Source organism: Coptis chinensis, chromosome 5 (assembly GCF_015680905.1).
Source record: "Coptis chinensis isolate HL-2020 chromosome 5, ASM1568090v1, whole genome shotgun sequence".
Lineage (NCBI taxonomy): Eukaryota > Viridiplantae > Streptophyta > Magnoliopsida > Ranunculales > Ranunculaceae > Coptis > Coptis chinensis.
In genome coordinates this window covers 53,680,992-53,702,858 of record NC_141460.1, presented here as the reverse complement: position 1 = coordinate 53,702,858, position 21,867 = coordinate 53,680,992, and the positions used below count along the sequence as shown (strand labels likewise).

At 38.4% G+C, this 21,867-nt stretch overlaps 1 protein-coding gene and 1 pseudogene across 2 annotated transcripts; one reads left to right on the top strand and one right to left on the bottom strand.

Moving 5' to 3' along the window:
• The first annotated feature begins 3,984 nt into the window (after positions 1-3,984).
• Positions 3,985-5,477, top strand: LOC147497944 (peroxidase 41 pseudogene; annotated as a pseudogene). Its single transcript, XR_015195337.1, has one exon. The product of XR_015195337.1 is annotated as a peroxidase 41 pseudogene (transcript).
• A 1,405-nt stretch (positions 5,478-6,882) lies between these two features.
• LOC147497943 (BTB/POZ domain-containing protein At3g03510-like) lies at positions 6,883-8,400 on the bottom strand. Its single transcript, XM_086559012.1, has one exon. It carries the CDS (start codon positions 8,211-8,213, stop codon positions 7,032-7,034), a length of 1,182 nt encoding a protein of 393 aa, XP_086415138.1. The 5' UTR covers positions 8,214-8,400; the 3' UTR covers positions 6,883-7,031.
• Between the last annotated feature and the right edge of the window lie 13,467 nt (positions 8,401-21,867).

Here is a 21,867-nt window from a genome sequence, read left to right as displayed (position 1 = left end):
TGACAGCTGAGCATTAGACTGCACTTTCTTACGAACTTACGATCTTCTGTAAACTTGCGCTGAACAGAAGGTTGAGTAGAAAGAGCCTTTTTTTGTTTTTATTTTTATTTTTATTTTCATTTTCGTTTTCGTTTTTATTTTCATTTTAATTTTTTCGAATATTAAGTTGGGATTACAACATCCTCAGCTTTCATTGATTAATAGTAAGATAGTAACTCTACCCTGCCTATCTCCATTACAATAATAAAAAATGATATTTACATCAAAAGGAGGACATCATATGGTAATGTAGGACATTAGTAACGAAGTACAATGAAGCTAAGTAGTCTGCAGCCTGGTTAGATTCTCTATAGACATGCTTGAATGCAATAGTTTGAAACAGCGGAATAGGCTGAAGAATAGCAACTAGTTCATTCAAGCAGTACCAAGGTGGTCCCTCCACGTTCTTAGTGGCATGTATAGCTCGCAAGGAGTCTGAAGCCACTTCCACCTTCAAAAATTGCATCCTGATCCATGTGTTCAATTATGCTTTGATAGCAAGTAGTTCTTGAAACAGTACAGAATCATTAGTGTTGCTACCAGCGAAAGCAATTTAAGGTTTCCCCATCTCATCTCTGACAATACCTTCTATCCCACCTTTACCATGTCCAGCATAACCATCTGTGTTCGGTTTAACCCTCCGTCTCTGGTTTGAGCCAGATGCACTGAATGGGTGTTACGCCCCTGAAGTTGGCATGAATACCCAATTGGTTCAGCAGTACCGTGTTGTCCACTGTATTGGGATCCTGTTCTATATTTGCTTGAATGTAGAAGTTTGTGTGTGCAATGAAACTTGGAACAAGGACTTGAGCTGACTTCTAGGAAGCTTGAAATTTTATGTTATTTCTCTTATACCAAATGGCACTTACTGCAGCACAAACAAATGCTCTTATGACTTCAGCCTTTGTTTTTTTACCTCAGCAGACTCTAATAAAAAATGTTTGCTGTCGCCTGAGAAATTCAGACTTTCGAGTGAAAAGAACTTGATTTGTACTATGGGGGGTGTAAGGGTGTTTCAAAGCAAAAGAATTGCAGTTGTTATTGTTGCTATTTTTTTCCCCAGATGATTCGTTTCACAGAATCTGCATTTTTTTTGTTGAAATTGTTTTTCTGTTAATTTGTGCTACTTTGATAGCTTTAAGTTGAAAAACTGAAATTCTCCGATAATTGACTGATCATGGAAGCAGAAGAGGTGCGTGGATTTAAAGCGTTGGAGAAAAGAGTTTGAAGATGCTGTTGTGAGTGAATATCTTTAAACCTGGCCAAGCCTTAAAGGAGTTTGTTGGAGAAATATCAGCGAAGAAACAAAAGATGAGGTGATGGCGGTGACAGTAACAATGTAATGGTGATGGAAACAGAGCTTCACAGTCAGTGGTGGCTTAGCCGAAAGTCCTCTACATGTAAAGCATAAGCATAGTAACAATCAAATTATGAGGTATATGAACAAGTTTCTCATGGTATGAAACGCACCCAGAGAATTGAGAATACTAAGCCACTTGCCTTCTAATAACCGTTTTTCAATTCATTGGCGATCAATCAACTGTTATGAGTGATGAACTGTTATGGCGATCACAATGAAACGCACTTGTAATAGGTATGAGTGATGAATTGTGAGAGGGACTTCATTGTGGTGGAAGGTAAGTCTTTCGACGTAGATTGGGGGAATGTTACTTGTGGTGGGGAGGAGTTGAACCTAACAGAAAGAGGCAGTAGGGGGGTTTTTGTTTGCTCCACCACTGTTGGGGGTGGTAGATGGTTAGGGAACCTGCTCTGTCAAAGTTCACTGGGTCTTTTGAGCTATGGGGTGCTGATCTACCACACCGACAGCTTGGGTAAGCTTATCGGTACTATTCGAAAGAATGGAAAGGGGGACTTCCTTCATTTGTTGGCATGCAGTAGGCATAGATCAAAGAAAAGGGCATTGATATGTGTTCCGGCTGGTAAGAATAGAAATGGTTGGGCTGATTTTGGGTTGAAATTTCTGAAAAAGCTTGATTCTTTTGCCCAAGATCAGGGCATAGCGAGACAAACTCCAAGCATAGACGTTTCTCAACAGTTGAACCAAGGGATAAGGAGCTCATCTCCTTTGAACAACCAATATCGGTCGTTGAAGGGTGCTTGGGGCCACAGTAATCCTAAAGTGGTGGTGAACTCAGAAGGTGTTGTCTTGAATTCATCATGGTGGGTGACAACGGTGCTATGTTACTTTAAAAACATGAGTCCAAATTGGGGCTGGGTGCAACGTAATCTTGAAACTGTGTTTGGTATTGCGGATGTTAGAGTTATGGAATCTGGAGGAGCTCTACTTTTTCTCCGGTCTGAGAGAGAGGTGGAGAGATTGATGAAGATGCCGACTCTTCGATTTGGGGAAGGAGAAGTCATCTTTAAGCGTTGGAATCCATAATTGGGCAGTATCTCTAATTCCATCTTTAAAACCAGAAAAGTCTCATTGGCTCTTTCGGGCATCCCTTTACATCTCAGAACCAAAGAAATAGTTCTTTCTCTCATAAAAGGTTTTGGTATCTTGGTAGAGCTTGATGATTATTCTATGAACTCTTGTGGTAAGAAAACTTGGGTTAAAGTCCAAGTTATTGACTTGGGTGCCATTCCAAGAATCATTAGCTTGGAAGAAAGGGGATATGTATTTCCTGTGTGGGTGGAGATAGATATCGAGATTGATGCTTTGGAGGAAGAAGAAATCTTAGAGTGGCCGGCGTGCGTAGCTGAAGACATAGCAATTCAAGGAAGCAACTCTTCTCCGGTGGATCAGGTTCATTCAGAGAGTTGTCCCCAAAATTGTGTAGCAAGCTGTGCTGACGTCACAACAGAGTTGAGTAGGCCACCTGGGTTTGGAGACGTTGTGGAAGAAATTCAAAATTCAAATTTTGAATCCTCTAATCAGGTTAATCAGGAACCTGCCAACAATGAGGTCGAGGTTTATAACACAGCTTGTGAGGGGTCAGCGTCACATGCTCCTGTTCAAGAAGTGGTGCGTACTCCATCTTTGGAGGCCCAAAACACATATTCAGGTGTCTTTCAAGATAGGGCCGTCAGTTCGGGTATAAACATTGAAGCCCAAAAGAAAATAAGAAAAGTCTACGATAGACATAGGAAAAAAAGACTTGGCCGGTATATGGGGGGGCACTTTTTGGCCCAATAGGCTCAGCAGACAATTTAGTGCTTTCAGAGTCCGTAATGGTAAGGAGAGGCATAGATCAAAAGATAACCAGAGCAAGACTAAGAAAGCTATATCAGACCCGGGGCCTTCATCCCTTTCATTATATCAACCGCATTCACCGCGAATCCAAGTAGAGTGTTTTTGGGAGTGCCTCTATTGACAATACTGTATCAGAAGATTGCGATCGGAGCTTGTACGATGAAAGTCTTAATGAAGAGAACATTGGTGATATTGCGAAAAGAGTGTACAAGTGTCAAAATACTGACGACCCTCGCGATTGGATCAAATACATGGTCATGCCATTGGCAACCAACTTGGGAATAACACCTAGATCGGGAAGAATGGGCCTTGAAAAGCTTCTCGGGGAAATACAGGTGAATAACACTAAGAGTTATGGGAATGAACAAACTGTGGGGCTTCAATCTATCTTAGAGAGGGAACATGAAGCTGATCATGTTGACTAACTAGGTGCACCCCTAGTAATAACGGGAACATGAAGCTGATCATGTTGACTAACTAGGTGCACCCCTAGTAATAACTTTGTTACTAGTGTGATAGGGTGGAATCTTGGGGCCTACAGGTCGTCGTTTGGGGCGTAATTTCTTGTTGAGAAGAGCTTTATGGTATTGGGGTTTGCTAAGTGGTTTTAGGAGGTATCTAGTCCACTTGTGCACTGGTTTTGCACGTTGTAAGTTGTAAGTGAGTTTCTCACACACTTGTACCATATTGTGCAACCAATTGAATAAAATTTACTTAAAAAAAAAAAAAAAAAAACAGAGCTTCACAGTGTGGTTGGTAACTTGGTATCGAGGTGTGAGGAATAAAAAGGGAAGGTTAAATTTTGGCTACTGGTCAGTGATCACCCCTTCCATCTGGGATTTGAACTTCAAAAAGACAGGTCCACAAATGAATGACCAAATTTAGAGTTTATTTGAAACAAAAGAAAGCCAATTATAGGTGTATCCTCCTAAAACGTCTCTTAACCACACTCCTCCTTTGTTTTCCTTCCATACCCTTCATTTGCCTCGATCCTCCATCAGGTCTGCTTCCTCTATCTTCTTCCCTTTCCCTATTCTTCATTGAGGAAGCAGATCTCAATCCCATTCACTTTTCCTCATGGGTTCGTTCCCCCTCCTTGTCCTCCTCATTTCCCTCTCTTCTTTGCATGCAAATGCAAAGCTCACCACCGATTACTACGTCAAATCCTGCCCACAGTTCGAAAAAATCATTCAAGACACCGTGTATAACAAGCAATCTGCTACTCCAACGGCGGCTGCTGCCACCCTTCGCGTTTTCTTGCATGACTGTATGATCAATGGTTGTGATGCTTCAGTCCTTGTATCCTCAAACTCATTCAACAAAGCTGAACGCGATCATGAAATGAACCTAAACCTTCCTGGAGATGCTTTCGATGTCATTACTCGCGCTAAAGCTGCCCTTGAACTCGCTTGTCCTGGTATTGTTTCTTGTTCTGACATTCTATCTCAAGCTACCCGTGATTTTATAAAAATGGTGGGAGGTCCATTCTACAAAGTTCGATTGGGAAGGAAAGATAGTTTGGTTTCAAGGTACTCTGACGTTGAAGGAAAACTCCCTATGCCTTCAATGTCAATGGATCAAATCCTTGCTATATTTAAATCAAAGGGCATATCAGAACAAGAACTTGTAGCTCTTATTGGCGGTCACACTATTGGATTCTCACATTGTAAAGAATTCGCCAATAGAATCTACAACTACAGCAATACATCTGATATTGACCCGACATTGAATCCTGAGTTCGCAAAAGGACTAAAGCAGCTTTGCACCAACTACCATACCAATCCGTCAATGGCAGCCTTCAACGACGTAGTTACACCAGGGAAATTTGATAACATGTATTATCAAAACTTGAAAAGAGGATTAGGGTTGTTAACAACTGATCAAATCATGCTTGCTGATCCTAGAACAAGACCTTTTGCAGAGAGGTATGCAGCAAACCAGACAGAGTTCTTCAATGCCTTTGCTCTGGCTATTGAGAAAGTTAGTAGGCTTGAAGTTAAGGTTGGAAACCAAGGAGAAGTTAGGCACAAATGTGATGCGTTTAATAACATTAACACTTCAAATAAACATTGATTAGGAACGTCGAAATGCTAAGGAGACAATGACCTGTCCATTCGTTCTTTATTGATTCATGGTGTTGTGATGTGATAAAAGTATCATGACTTGTAATTGTATTTTGGATAATATCTGTATTCATATATTAATTTTGGGTTCTTATAGTTACAGAGACTGATGAGATGAATTTTTTCAATTTGTTGGCGAATGGAATTTTGGGAACAAGAAAAATGTTAGTGAATATCTCATATGGTTCAGCCCCCATTGCCTGGCAGAATAAGGCAATAGCAAGCTTTCTTTGTGTGTGTGTGTGCTACAGTCTCACTGATATGTGTAATAAAACATTGAGGTGTATGTCATTTGATAGTTCACCTATTCAAAATGCCTGTAATGGACATAACCATATAGTACGTGCACTTGTATATCTGTGTTAATTTGTTATGCGTACTATATGCTAGCTTTGAGCAGGACAACAACAGTCCTTTGAAAGCATCATTAAAAGTCAAAATGGATCGAGGCCATCTCGTGTAGGAGCAATGACCATAAAACCGTCATGTCTTTCCTGAAAGAATCCATTTTTGCTAGATATGGCATCCTAGTAGCTATCTCAGTGACTGGGGGGAAACATTTAAACCCTAGTTCATAGATAACAGAGTTTTTTTTTTTTTTTTTATCGATAATAATAGACATTAGAAAAATTAATTATTATTGATGGATCATCTAGTGACGATCTTGGCTTGGATGGATCTGGTGCTCCTTTCAGAAATAATAGTGGCTATATTTTGGGTTTCTTTTTAACATTTTCATGAGAATCTGTTATTGACTTAATAGGCTATACTTTATAAGGCAATGGTGTTGAGACTTGTGAGCAGTCTGTTATAACCAAGTTACATTTTATCTCGTCCAATTCCCACCACCATCCTGCATTCCTGCCAATATCATGATTCATGTAGATTTGGGGGCTGTACTTTTTTGAACTCGTGATTCCTAGCTCATTATACATGTGAGGATTTGGAAAGTTAAAAACTTGTGAGCTGTGTGACACTCAAACTGAAACAAAAACCTAGTAGATGCAAGGATATATGAAGGGATCTGGGAGGGATCTGGGCATTCTGAAGGATCACGTATATTGTAGTGACGAACAAACTCATATGGTTGCCCACTTCAGAAATTTTAAATTTGGCTTCACAGATTCAGTTTCTTCGTTTTATAGACCATCTAAAGGCACTGTCAGATTACTCCAACGACAACCAAATAAGGTGAAATTGAATGTCCACAATTCTAGACTTGGGTTGTTTTGGAGGGGGTGTGATGCTTAAGATAGTTACCCCCTACAAATAGCAAATCTGACATTCAACTATTCAAGTGCATAAAAAATCACGAGTGACTGAGTCCCCAGACCACTGTATACTAACCTCTCCTTCCAGCTTTTCACAGATTGTACTACAAGTCTTACATCATCTTTTAACAAGGAAAATATGTTAGCATCACCACAAGTTATTATGAGGCATAACAATCCCATTGAAACTACAGCAAGGTCTCACATTCTGCACTCTGCATTCTTTGTTAGATCAAGTTACTTATAAAGGGAAGAGGAATTGAACAGTTTTCACGTTACAAACAAAATCTAAGCAAAATAGAACAACTAACATTTATAATGCTCAGGATACACATCAAGAGTGATTAAGATCAAGAATGAAATCAAAAATAAAAAACAGTTTCATGGATGGACCTTCTTGTTAACTTGGCAATCACAGTCAGTCATGCTAATGACGCACCCAAATTTTCTCTTCAACTTCTTCCACACACCCTTCCTCCTCTTTTCTCCAACACCTGTCTCTATATGTCTCTTCATCAATAAACACTCTTTCTCCAACACCATAACCTTACTATCTATTTTCTCCATCTCCATCCTTGCATCCTCACCATTACAACCATCACCAACCAACGTCATTTCCTCCTTTTGGGATCCGTTTTCTGAATCACCTATCCTGCTGGTGATAGCATCTCTTAGTTGTAACTGGCCAACAAACAGAGTTTGCACCACCATTCGCAGAGGTAAACGCTCATTTTGTGCAGCATGTCTGCATGCTTTCGAGGACATTCTATTGCAATCCAACAACTGACACACTTCGTCTCTTTCAGACTCTGTCAGGTGGTACTTATGCTTGTTTAAGTAAACGTCTATTGCATGGTACATTCCATCTGAAGTACGATGCAAGTCATTTGATGCTGCTGCCGATAACTTCAACAGCGACATAAATGTATCCTTATTCAGATCAAACTCCTTTGCAACCACTGTCAAAAAATCATCAATAAGGTCTGCAACTTTGATCAGTCCGGATTGATCCGAACATGTGTAGTTTGAATAGAAAGCCTTCAATATCCTTTTCACACACTCAGTATCATATTGAACTTCACAGGCATAACCTTGAAATGGTGTCAGCAGGTCTTCTACTGTCGCTTCAATAAGCTGTCTACCTATTCTGTTCTCAAAACCATACCTGCATTTGGTGCTGGCTTCCAATAAAATCGCACTTCGGAGCATTTCAAACAACAGCTTGCAAGGGAGGACCTCTATTTGATTGGACAAAAGCGTCTCCACTGTTTCAATGATTTCTCTCTGATAGTTCTCCTCATGAGTTGAAGGGCTACCTTCCTCATCTTCATGAATCCATCTCTTTGTGTATCGAAAAAGTGAAGCATCAATAACGTCTGGTCTGATCCCTTCTTGAATCATTTTAGACATAAGAAGCCCATATAGTTGGAGGCTTAACATGGTTATATCATCAGACTGATATAACCATGTTAGTTGGAGGCTGCCCAATGTAATTTTGGTGGCGCCCAATGCAATTTCGTCATTTCCAGTTGTTTGATTCTTGCATTGTACTCTTTGATTCATTTCCAGTCTGAAGGTACGAACTGAAATTTATTGGATTGTGGTTTGTTCCTGATTAGTGTTTTTAATGACCACCCATCTCGATTTGTGTTATGAAGTTTAATTGCATTGGCTATATATACTATTTTGGAAACATCCCATGTGCTTGAGGTGTTTGGTTTTGTCGTTGGTGTTCCTTTGTGTGTTTGAGATGTTGTGTCTTCGCAGTTGGTGCTCCTTTGTATGTTTAGCCATGAAACTGTACCTTTTGGTTGTACATTGCTTTTTTGTTACACAATATGATTGTCACTATTGAAGGATATGGACCCTTCAAATCTGAATTTATAGATAACCCATTCAACCGTAATTTTTTTTTTAAACCAGTGTTTTGAGAGAGTTTATAAGCAAGGAGGCATTCAATATTGAATGACTATCGTAGGCTTGTAGCCATGACTGTAACACAACATAGGCGCACCAAACGGTAAGCACCCCTACTGTCTTAACTGGTCGAGGGACCCTTCCTGCTGGGGTTATGAGAGATACATAGCCACTGCTTACCGTTAGAGATGACATTTTTGAAGTATTTGGTGATGTTAGATATTCGGTGATGTTAGATATATGTTGTATGTACACTGGTGATGTTAGATGCATAGCCCACCTTGTGTGGCATGTTCGTTAAGGTCAGACCAACTTTGATGTTTCAAGATGCAAGCTATCCTACCTCTTTATGGTTGTTGTAATTTGAGAGCATGTATTAGTATCCTTAGGGTTGTACAGTGTCTTATGATGTGGGGCTTAAGGATATGGTTAGAACGAACATTGACAGTGACGAGTCAATGAGCAAATGGGGCCAAAAACCCCACTAAGAACAGGTAATACAGATGCAAGTGTACTTGTGTTTAAACTGAGTGTTTGATTTGGTTCAGTTATCATTTTGATTTACTTGTGTTTGAATTGAGTGTTAAACTAGTGTTGTTATTTTTAGATAAAGTTTGTGATGAATCTTATTATATTGGATGGCTATCGTTTTGGTAAAAGTTTTTGACCACATTTCTTTTAGTTAACTATTTTTAATATATGTTTACTAGATTATTGGTAGTTTGGGTAGCAGCTTCCGTTAGCTACTGTCAAGGATGGTAGTGAAGCCATAATGGTTTAAGTGATTCATATTAGCTATTTCCATTGCCCAGAAGTTAAGTTGTAAGAGTGAATTATATGGCTCTGAAACTTGATATGTTGTTGCATTTCGTGGTCATCTACAAATTTCTTTGAAAGTTATGACCCATGTTAACTGGAATGAAGATTAGGAAGAATTGAGCAGTTCAACTTTAGACTTAAGTGTGTTCATTTATTAATTTCTTAGAGTGGTTTGAGTGTTTAGTAATGAACCCTATTCTGTAAGTGTTGTGAATTGTGTTTCCCGGGATGGTGATTTAGGAAGAACGAAAGCAAATCCAACTTGAGAGATAAAGGCCGATAGACCTCGGCGGGTGTTCATTTAGAAATTTTTAGTGTGTTTCGAGTGTTTACTATTTTATTTTGTGAGGGCTCATTGAGATGAAATCTTATTTACAATAGTTATGGCAAGAGGACCTTGAGCTTGTGTGTGCAAGGATAAATTTGCCCTGTTATTATGGTTTCACTGATAAATTTGTCTTTTGCATTGGTTCTTTACCGAAGAGGAGAAGTGGTCAGTTATTTCTTTGGTGATTAGACTAGATTTAGGGTAGTGGGGGGAAACGATTATCTTCTGTGCAAAATAAGGAAAGAATAAATTGAGTCCCTTCATTGTACTTCACCTTCACCATTTAAAAAAAAAAAAGTTTTTTCTCTTAGATGTTAAGAGCCTAACTGTGAACTCGCCAAGTTTTGTCAGTAGTTCATATGTTTTGGTATAAGACTCCACTTGGTTCTTATCATCATGTCCTCCACTCGCGGAACACAAAGAACTTTCCTAATGTGTGCATGGTCATCTTGATTAAGAAAATGAAAAAAGTGAGAACAGCTGACAAAACTTTAATTTGATGAGTTATGGGAATGTGATGTTTGTCTTGTTCATCTTTATATAGTATGAGAAAATGAGCTCGAATTTCCTATATATTTTCTTCGAGAGAAACTGAAAAAGAGAATCAATGCATTGAAAGTGAACAACAAAAGATTTTTTTTTAAGGGTACAAAGTGTACTAAGTGTCGATTGTGTGAACTAAAGTGTACTAGGTTTTAGTTCCATAGATATCAGTCTCTCTGTAAAATTGTTGATTCGAGAGGGTGTACAAAGTGTCTTGGTAACCAATAATGGAACATCGATAAAACACAGATTTATCTGCAGTGACTACAAGAGCGACTACTTGACCCTTAGATGGACTGGCAGTATTGACAAAGGATATGTCTCGAGCAATAAAGCCATCACCGCCAGCACCTAAGTAGAACATATACACAATAAGCTAGTTAACAATGTGGAAAATTAATACTAAACCAAAACAATATTGTAAAAACAAATACAGTAAACATGTATATTTGATCATATAGAAGAGCGATCGGTTTTAACAGCCCGCTTTTCTCCTTTATGATATGGTACTTTATCTAACTTGTGAGTTCAATCCACTGTCCGCCTATGAATCCATATTATAATTAGATACTGTTGAATTTTGGTGTTTATTAGTTATAAGCCTATTCATATCATGTCATGTGGGATGGGCAACAAAAATGCTGCTCATTCCTTAGTCAACTGACATAAAAAAAAAAAATATAGTAGTTCTAGTATTTGAGAATCTTTATATTGTAATATGTATTTATATTATAGTGTAGGTATCAAGCTTTCTCTTAAATGGACATGTTCGTCGAAAACTTATATAATATCTTCATAAGCTTACACAGTGTAGTCTCAAAACCTTTTAGTTTACAGTCTTATTAATTTGTTTAACGAACGACACTATATAAGCTAATAATCAAATACACTATATAAGTTTCCGATGGACCGTCTGTTTAAGAGAAAGTTTGGTGTAGGTATTGGGCAAACAACATCTCCTTTTGAGCTCCGAGCATGCCATTGCAGAAGAGATTGAAAGAAAAAAAATTACAAATAAAAATAAAAGAATTATTGCGTATTATACAAGCATGTGTTTGTATGACCTGTATGACCTTATGTAAGAAAGTCAAACGTTAGATGATCTGGTTCGGTGTTGATGTTACCTATAGATCGAATGGGATGCCTATAATGAAACATTCACATATACTATATGTTTATTTTTTTTGGTAATTAAAGATATATTTATGTACGGATGTACATTCATACCTTTAACTTTAACTTATTCAATGGTTATTTTAAACAGATGTCACTGACATGGATGTGTGGTTTGTTTACAAAATACCATTGAATAAGTTAAGACCAGCTAATTCGATGTCTTAGATAGATTCTTTCATTGATAAGATAGGATTAGCTAGTCTTCAGAATATTAACTTGTCACATAAAATTATGTGATGTCAATAAAGAATAGCCTAAAGTTATATCACCATGAAATTTGCTTTAGAGTTTTCAGTAGCTAGATAAAGTTTTATGTACTAGTTCCTTACCAAAAGATGCAGATCGGCGGGTAGTGGAACCACCACCAGCACTTTTAGAACCTGTAATAATTGTTATGCCCTTTCCATCTCCAACCAACATTACGTTACTCGCTTGGCGTAGAAACCATAATATTGTTTTCATTATAAGTCCCAAAGCAGATTCGTGAATTAATTGTTTCGCCACCGCCCTACCAAAGAAGCAAATGCAAGTGCTTCACTAATGGTCCTATGTGTACATGTTCCATCCATAGCAACTACAGCAAAGATTGACCTCAATGTCCTTAATAGAAGATTCTAGAAGCTTTTAGTTCTCGGTTGATACCCAAGTCGGAAAATCATCCGGACGGTAGTCTCCGCCTGCAAAGATCTTGACTTTCAACGTCTTATTTGAAACTATTGATTTTGTGTATGACTAGTGAGTTACTAACATGTTGAATATTGCTTTGTAAAGTAGCGTGAATAAGTTCTTTTTCTTTAAAAAACTTGTGAGTTTGAAGACCATCTAAACATGTAGTTTGATGAGTGATCGCAGTGCTTAGCCATGTTTGGGTATCATCTGGACTTGGGGTTGTTGTTTTACTATCTAGGATGCTATTAAGTTGGTCTATAGTATGATCGAGTAAATGACACGAGGAGTCATATTGCAGCATAAGCTGCAATATGACTTGGACTGCATTTAATTTGCATAAGTTGAAGACTTGAAGTTACTTTTGTTAGAGATTATTTTACATTCTATAAAGTTCTCCATTTTAGTAATAATACGCTTAGAGAAATACTAGCGATGCTACCCCTTAGAGGGGGTAGCATGGTGATACCCCCAAACATGTGATTTAGAGCCCCGTTTGAAAATTAAAAAATGAGTTGCTTTACATCTTGTTGCTAAACTTTCATAGTGCTCATCTGTCATACCTAGTATTTTCCTTTAGGGCTTGATGTTATAAGAGAAGATACTTTTACCATTTTATGATTAGTGTCTCTGTACATTCTGTTACTCACCTTTTATATTGCTTATGTTCTTGAGTCTTGACTAATGAGTAATGACTTTGATTACATGCAGCTTTTACACAGTACTTGCTTAAGGTCCGGATCTGAGGGGAACAAACTGGCGGTAAAGCATTATAGGTGAGAAGCTTTTTTCTTTGGTTATCAAATTCTTGAATGTACAATCAAGGTGGTTTTTTGGGTGGCTTCCCCTATGCTTGACGAGGGACAGAAATTGTATTGTGGGTTGAATATTTTATAGGGTGTTATGTACATATGGTTGTTGGAAGGATGTCATTATTGATTTCCAGGTTATGACAAGTTTAAGTATACGAAATGTTGACTAAACAAAGGAAACTCTGCCCAAAATTCGATAGAATTTGGATAGTGTAACATACTCATTCTATTTCTTCATATATACTTGGAGTTATCATAGCAAGCTTATAAGTATATTAGTTTTACGATTTGGGATGATCTCTTTTTTCTAGTGGTTTTCTTTGTACATTGTTTATTTAAATATGGTTTACTAATACTTATTTTATTTTTCTTTGTAGCGATGGGTCCTCGATCAAAGAATGTGAAGAATGTAGCGAAAACTACATTCAAGGGTGTTAAGAAATTGTTTGGTGGCGGTTCCTCTAGCGGTGATGCAGTTGGAAGAAAAAGACATAGGGCAGACGGCTTAACCGGCATCGGTAGCGTAGAGGGGGGACCATTTGGAAAAAGAGGTTCCTGAGGTTCCTGAGGTTGATTCGTTTAGTGAAGATAGTGTAGATAGTGTAGATAGTGATACTAATGTAGGTTTAGATGTAGGTTTAGACAAAGGGAAGAGTATAGTAGAAGAGGAGAGTGAGAGTGAGGAGGAGAGTGAGGAGGAGGATGAGCAGGATGATGATGTTGAAGAATATGTGGTAGAAGACTTACCACCAGTGGAAGAAGCACCTCCGGTATTGGATTTCGTAAGAAAATCCAATGATGATTTGGAGTTTCAAAGAGGTGTGTATGGGGGAGGCCCGTATGAGTCAGAGTTGTTGTATGACTATGCGGTGGATGTCGCTCGCGATGTTTGGGAGAGAAGGGTAATATTTTGTTTTTCTTGTGTACTTTGATTGTCTTTTACAAAATCTTTTGTTTATGTTCATATATATCTAATGCGTGCTAGGTTGTTTCAGGAGGATCGCGGAGCGTTGAAGTGTGTTTCACACTTAGAGAAGTTATCCCAATGGAATTTCAAAAATGAATGTGAAAGGTCTCCGAGATTTGCCGTGCAGTTGAGAAGGACTGGGTTGTTTGATCTCGTGGAAGGTTATCACGAGCATATGGATCCACCATTGATCTGCGTTTTGTGGAGAGATGGCATCCGGAGACCAACACCTTCCATATGCTAGTTGGGGAGATGATCGTGACTTTGGACGATGTTGTCCAAATCTGTGGAGTCTGATTAGAGGAAGAGCGGTGCAAAGGGGACGATGAGTTTGAACTTACAACAATCGATAAATCTCTTACATCTTGTGCAGGGGCTCCCTATTGATTTGATTAGAGTGAGGAGATGGAAGCTAGCAAGTTCATTTCAAAAGTAAGGCTAGAATTCATCCGGAAGCATTTTGCGAACAAGATTCATGATAGCCCTATATGTGACGCTTTGCCGGGGAATGTGGTAGAAGGCCTCGAAGTTTCGGGATGTTCAACGATTCGTTAGAGCTTTTATTCTTTTTTTTCTTTGGATGTGCCGTTTTTTCTTGACAAGTCGGGGACTGGAGTGCCTATATGTTATCCGAGGCCGTTGTTGAAATTCAGTGAGATAGAAGAGTATGCATGGGGTGCGGCAATTTTGGCGTTTTTTATATAGAGGTCTCGGGCCGCCACATGTGCGAAGGTGAAAGGGGTTACGGCTATATGACTCTTCTTGGGTAAAACTTGAGTATTTTAGAGTTTATTTTTTTTTTTTAATGTTAATTTTATTACTCTATCAATATGTTAACTATTTGTGTATATCTAGGCATGGATATATGAGTATTTTCGGTATTCATGGCAAGTCCCAAATTTCAACTATATCTCGTCTCTCACCCGCGTGCTCATAGACACATCGGTCGCTCCACACTATTACGACATAATAACGTATGTATTGCAGTTTTATCGGCGATAATTGATGATTTGAATGAGTTCAATGTAAGTATTAAATTCAATGACAATTTGGTATTTAAGTTTGTTTATATTTATTTTTAGTAATTGATCATTAGAGTTGTTAATGACACATTTGATTTTGTTTCAGGTTGTTTGACATCCCTACAAAAATATCGAGATACAAACCCGATCGATGACATTGCATTTTTGAGGGATTGCTATGTTTTTTCAACATTGTCGAGCTTTTACTATTTGCCGCAAGGGTGGTGCGTCGGTTGGGTCACGCGTGCAACTTGTACCTAAAGATCCTCCAATGCCAAATTGGAGAACAAGAACTAATGGCGGGACGCGGGTATGAGGTGAGTTGGACCAATATTGGGCCACTTTCGGGAGTCGTGGCGAGAATCCACGTGATCCAACTCGCAACCGAGGACCTATTTCGTCTTATCCATGGGAGTGTCATCAAAACTACATGACTTGGTATGCGAGGAATTCTCATGTAGTTTTGGTGAACCCCGAAGCTTCTTCCTATTCATCCCTCCCAGAGAGAACGCTTAACCGCTGTTCACCGATTGTAGGTATTGTGATTTTTAATTGAGTTTTCTCTAATTGTGATTTTTGCATTCGATTGGTAACTTATCTTGATTTTTCTTTTTTTAAATGAGCGGCGTCATCGATGAAACCAGTCGTTTGCTAGAGAGGTCCGCAATTGGTGGGAATGATATGCGAGGAGGAAGCAAGGTCCTCCTTCGAACAGTACAACTTGACTAGGTGCAAGTACATTGGTGGGGCTTATAGTTGATTTGTTTAGGTTTAGGGTTTGTAACTTTGTAATTTAGTTTGATGGATGTAATTTGTTTCAGTTTAGGGTTTGTAATTTTGTTAACTTCGAATGAATTGATGGATATGATGTTTGCATGAATGTTTGAATGGAATTTAATGTTTAGGGTTTAGGGTTTAATGTTTGAATGTAATTTGTTTCAGGTTTAGGGTTTAATGTTTGAATGGAATTTTATGTATGGATGAATTTGATGAATGAGAGTGTTTGATATCGATGTTTGAATGGAAAAGTGGAATTTGATGAATGAGAGTGTTTGATATTTGATGTTTGAATGGAAAAGTGGAATTTGATGAATATGAAAGTGTTGTAAAAACAAAAGCGAATTTTGAAAAATTTTCTTCCAAACGACCCGGCCATCGTTTGGCATAAAGGCCAAACGACCAAAGATATTGTTTTTCCTTTATACCAAAAGCGACCACGGCAGATCGTTCGCTTTTAATCTCAAAGCGACCCGGCCGGATCGTTTGGTCTAAAGGCAAACGACATGACCACATCGTTTGCCCTTTTAGACCAAACGATCCGGGCGGGTCGCTTTTGTATTAAAGCCAAACGACTTCACCGTGTAGTTTCGGTCATTATTGACAACATACTTAACGTTATTTCAAATCACTCGATTGTGGTCGAATCAACTAGTCGATCACTTTCGATTGCCATCCGAATCAACTTAGTCGATCATTCGATTTCAAAATCACTTTCGATTGACGTCGAATCAACTTAGTCGATCGTTTCTATTTCCAAATCACTTTCGATTGCCGTCGAATCAACTTAATCGATCTTTCGATTTCCAAATCAAATCAAATAAAAGCCCTAACATTATTTCCAAATAACAAAAATAAAATAAAATTACATTTGTTCCAAATTACATCAAAATATCAAATTACATCAATATATCACTTAGTCGATAATTTCGATTTCAAAATCACTCGATTGCCGTCCGAATCAACTTAGTCGATTACTCGATTTCCAAATCAAATCAAATAAAAGCCCTAATATTGATAACATAAAAATCAAATCAAATTACACTTGTTCCAAATTACATCAAAATACAAATTACATCAAAATATCATATCGACAACATACAAACAACTTAGTCGATAACATGTACTGTTGGGTCTTCAACGAGCTCATTTTCCCATATTAAATTGGGAATGTTCAATGCCATAAATTGCAATTGCCTTGCTGTCAAGGCCAAATTCCAACTTTCAGCAATATCATATCGAGCTCTAAGCCATTGGCGCATTACTGGAGGAACCGGACAATCTTCAACAAGTTCAACATTGACAAAATAATTTCCACCAACATGTGCGGTACCCAACACTTGGGTCACTCTCTCAGGATTTGCTTGGGTTCTCGGCGACATGAGAAGGAAGCAGCGAGCTCCTAAATGCATAAGGACAACATTAAATCTTGAAGCAAATAAGTATCCGACCAAAAGGCATGCTCATCCACTTATTTAAGGGTGCGTAACCTTCTTCATGTAGGATTTCCTTCATCGAATAAAAACCTCACTTTGATTGTACAAAGTACAATAAAATGGGAGGTTGTCCATAAGCTCTTCGTTACAACTCCCTTATCATCTGTGGCCATTCTTCTTGACTTCTTCCTAATGCAATGCAGAAAGCTCTATAACCTTTGGTTGCCATCGCCAACGAGGGTCATGGACTCTAACAATGTATTTATGCATTTCTTCAGAATATCCAACCCGTAATCCTTATGACCCCTCGTCTTTCCAAAGTCTAAGCCATCTCTCACATTTAGGTGGTGTGGATTTGTTTTTGGAGAAGGCTTATTTCGTGGTGTGGTTGTTGTTTTTGGTATTTTGGGAGAAGGTTTATTTCTTGGTGTGGTTGTTTTGGTATTTTTGGAGAAGGCTTATTTGTTGGTGTGGTGTGGATGTTTTGGGTTGGTAGTTTTGGGAAGACTTCTTTCTTGGTGTAGTGTGGGTGTTTTGGGTGGGCGTAATGTTTGGTTGTGCGAGACCCACTCTTCATGGTCACGTTGAGAATGTTCAAAATGAGATGGATCTCGCTTTGAAGAGTTATCATCTCGGTTTGAAGCTTTTGGCTGCAGACTACCTTCGGCCGACCTTTGGTTTTTGCTTCCTCACAAGGCGGTACTAGCCATGTACTTTCTGGTACGGCAATCTCCATAAGCTTCCTAATCATAACCCTCTGCTCTTCTTCAGAAACCATTGCAAACCTATTCATGAACAAGTCCATCGAAGGTGCAACATCGGGACCAACACCCACTGACACATTGGGAGAAGCAGACAATGTTTTCCAAAAGGGGTCGATAGCAGTCAAAGGGATGGACCGCTCTTGCTCTTCAAACTCAATTAATTCATGAGCACATGGCAGTCCATGGCTCGTGCGCAAATAGCACCAACACCTTATCTCTCCATCTTTAACACGCTTTACGCGGGTATCTATTTCTTCAAATAACAAGTCTAAACACTTGCGTGAGACAAGGCCTCTGAGTTCACGAAACAAAGGAATCCGGTGGTGGTGCTGAGTTACAATCATACTTCTCTCGAAGGTAGCTCTAATCTCGGACATCTGGATCTCTAGAATCGGGTGGATTAAGCTAAACATACTCAAAAAATCATGACAGTTTGCATTTCCTAGTACACGCTTCACCTGAGCATGAGACCCTTCAACTCTATTGGTCGTTGTACTCCCAAAGTGAATGTGTTGGTCAGTCCAACAACATACGAATCGATCCCTGTGAGGAAACCAAGTCTCTCGCAAATAACAAACAAAATTGGAGTACTCAACCCTGTAATATTTTTCCAAATCAACCCGGAAAATAACCCTCGTCTTCGATTTGACTACTGGTGTTCCACGAACGGGGCCTTCTACAAGTTCGTAGTTGGAAAAATATCGTAACATTTTGAAAGGGCGACGCGTAGCGATATGCCATCTACATAGATGCTTGTGTGCGTTAGGAAAAACTCTGTCGGCACTCATCGAGGGCTAAGTCCCTCGGACCACGATCCATCACGGATGGGCTTATGTCACCAAGCAAGCCACTAAAATGATGCACGGGGCCCACTCATAGTCATTTGTTGTTTTGGTGAGGCGGCAAAAGACTGACACACGGTGAAAGATTTCCACGTTGAAGTCACCCCAACAAAAGCATGCGAAAGGCCACCGATACCGTTAGTTTTGTAGGTAGCGTCTAACATGAAAACCTGTTGGAAAAGTCCGAGCCAACTTAACACCTTTTGGATGGGCCCATAACAATCCCGTTATCTCCTCGGTATTCTCATCCTGTCTCAACTCCTCAAAATAATGTTCTTTTGCTAACAACTCACGCAATCTATGTAATTGTGTGAGACCGTTCATATCCAATTTCACCTCGCGCCGCGTGCGGTGTAGACTTGGGATATACTAGAGATGTTATCATGATACCTATTCTTGATGGAATCCAATATTTGTTTAGGTTTTATTCCACACTTACTCATCTCGACAAATACTCGAACTCTGGAGCGGTTAGTCGAAAGTAGCAAAATGCATGTCCTTCAAGGGTCTTCGCCAATGGATGGTTGTGAACACCATTAAGAAGCGACAATTTTCCAACTATCGACGGTCGCGTTGGAAAACACCTTTTAACTTAAATGGACATCCCGATTTCTTGGTTCCCGACCTTCTCTTATTAGCCTTCTCTTCGCCTTCCTTCTTGTGTGACCCGATACACCCCGAGCACTCGCAAGCCAAATTCAATCTTGCTACTTTCGGTTTCCTTTGGCACACTCGGAGGCTTTTCAATGACCACAACAACATTAACTTGTCTTCCTCTAGCGGTTGCCCAATCGATCGATTGCCTCGCACGTGTATGAAAGACCTAAACACATAAAAACAACAACTATTATTAATACATTAATAAAATTATATTTAGAAAATTAAAAAAAAATGAAATCAATGCCTACTCAATCATACCTCTTCCGTAGTAAAAATTTCTGTTGTATCACTTAAAAATCGGTTGACAATCCACATCATTCGAGTTTGCGAGAAGATCGGGTCCCGGATAGCGGCAAAAGAATTCTACATATAGAAGAATAAAACAAGAGTCTCAAACAATTTGCATTTAGTTTCAAAGTCAAAAAAAAACTTTTAATTACATTTAGTCCAAACGACCCGACCATGTAGTTTCATCAAGAGTCCAAACGACCGCCATGTAGTTCTATAGTGTAATGAAACGACCCGCTACCATGTAGTGCTATAGTGTAATGAAACGACCAGCCATGTCGATTCGTAGTGTTCTCAAACTACACCGCCATGTCGATTCGGTAGTGTTCTCAAACTACAGGCCCATGTCGTTTGATAGTGTTCCCAAACGACCCAGCCATGTCGTTTGGGCTCGGGTTTTGCATTCATTCATTTTGCATCCATTCATTCATTCAATCAATCAAGTGTTTTGTATTCATTTTAATCAAGTGTTACCTCATTATTTAGGTTTGCATTTTGTCGTCGACGCGATCTTCGGAATTTCATTGGCTCGCCTGGTCCATCTTCAAATTCTTCACCTTGACCTTCAACATTTTGTTCCACTTCTTCACTTTCAACATATCTTCTATTTTCTCCTTCTCTAATTTGTTGTTCTTCTTTAATTTGTTGTTGTACCTCAAACATTACCTCAAATACTTCTTCTTCATCTTCATGTTCCATTTAGAGAAACTTGAGTGTGTAGAGAAACTTGAGTATGTAGAGAAACTTGAGTATTCTATGTAAACCCTAAACTCTAAACTGAGTGAATGAGTATTCTATATATATTTGAAATTTTGATATATTTCGAATAATATTTGTAAACCCCCCAAACTAGTTTATTATTTACAATTGAATAAAAAAAATGGAAAATAACAAGTTTAGATATAAAACAAATTATTATTTTAGATTTGGATAATTTAGTGAAATATGTTTGAAATTAAAATTTTTTTTATGTCGGTACGAAATTTGTAAACCCTAAACCCTAAACCCTAAACCCAAACCCCAAACCCCCAAACTAGTTTATGATTCAAAATTTGAAAAAGAAAATAAAAAATAATAAGTTTATAAATAAAACAAATTATTATTTTGAATAATTAAGTAAAATATGTTAGCACGAAATTTGTAAACAACTCTAAACCCTAAACCCTAAATCTCAACCTAGTTTATGATTCACAATTTTAAAAATAAAATAAAAAATAACAAGTTTAGATATAAAACAAATTATTATTTCAAATAATTAAGTGAAATATGTTGGTAATTGAAATTTCTAAACCTTGAACTCGAACTCTAAACCCCAAACTAGTTTATAATTCACAATTGAAAAATAATAATAATAACAAGTTTAGATATAAAACAAATTATTATTTTAGATTTTTATAGCATGTTTGATTACATGTTTTAACTTGGTTATAAAGATACTATGTCATAACAGATAAAGAGTGCAGAGTGCATGTAGTTTTATTGATGTAATTGTGTTGTTTCTAACCCAATTTTTTAAATCGGATTTCAATTTTTCTAATTCAATTGAAATCGTTTGAGTGCATTTGGAATCATTTGAGTGCATTTGGAATCGTTTGAGTGTACACTCAAACACGTGACCAAGTCGTTTGAGTGTATACTCAAATTACATGTCCAAGTCGTTTGAGTGTATACTCAAAAACTACATGGACAAGTCGTTTGAGTGTTACTCACACTAACACACAAACTACGCGGCTATATCGTTCGCGGCCATGTCGTTTGAGTGTACACTCAAACTACGCGGCCATGTCGTTTGAGCGTACACTCAAACTACTCGACCATGTCGTTTGAGTGTATACTCAAACTACATGAACCCGTCGTTTGAGTGTTACTCACACTAACACTCAAACTACGCGGCCATGTCGTTTGAGTGTGCACTCAAACTACATTGGTCATGTAGTTTGAGTGCACACTCAAATGAGATGGCAGCGTAGTTTGAGTGTAAACTCAAACGACATGGACACGTAGTTTCAGTGTTAGTGTGAGTAACACTCAAACGACTTGTCCATATCGTTTGAATATACACTCAAACTCAAAGTAACACTCAAACGACGTGTACACTCAAGCGAGTGGTAAATATGTTTTACGTTTTACATTCAAACGGATGGTTGTGTTATGCCGTTTGGGTGTAAACGATTTGGCCAAGTCGTTGAACAGACACTGC

Coding starts and splice junctions, on each gene's coding strand:
- LOC147497943 (XM_086559012.1), bottom strand. CDS start 8,213: ATGAATCAAAGAGTACAATGCAAGAATCAAACAACTGGAAATGACGAA.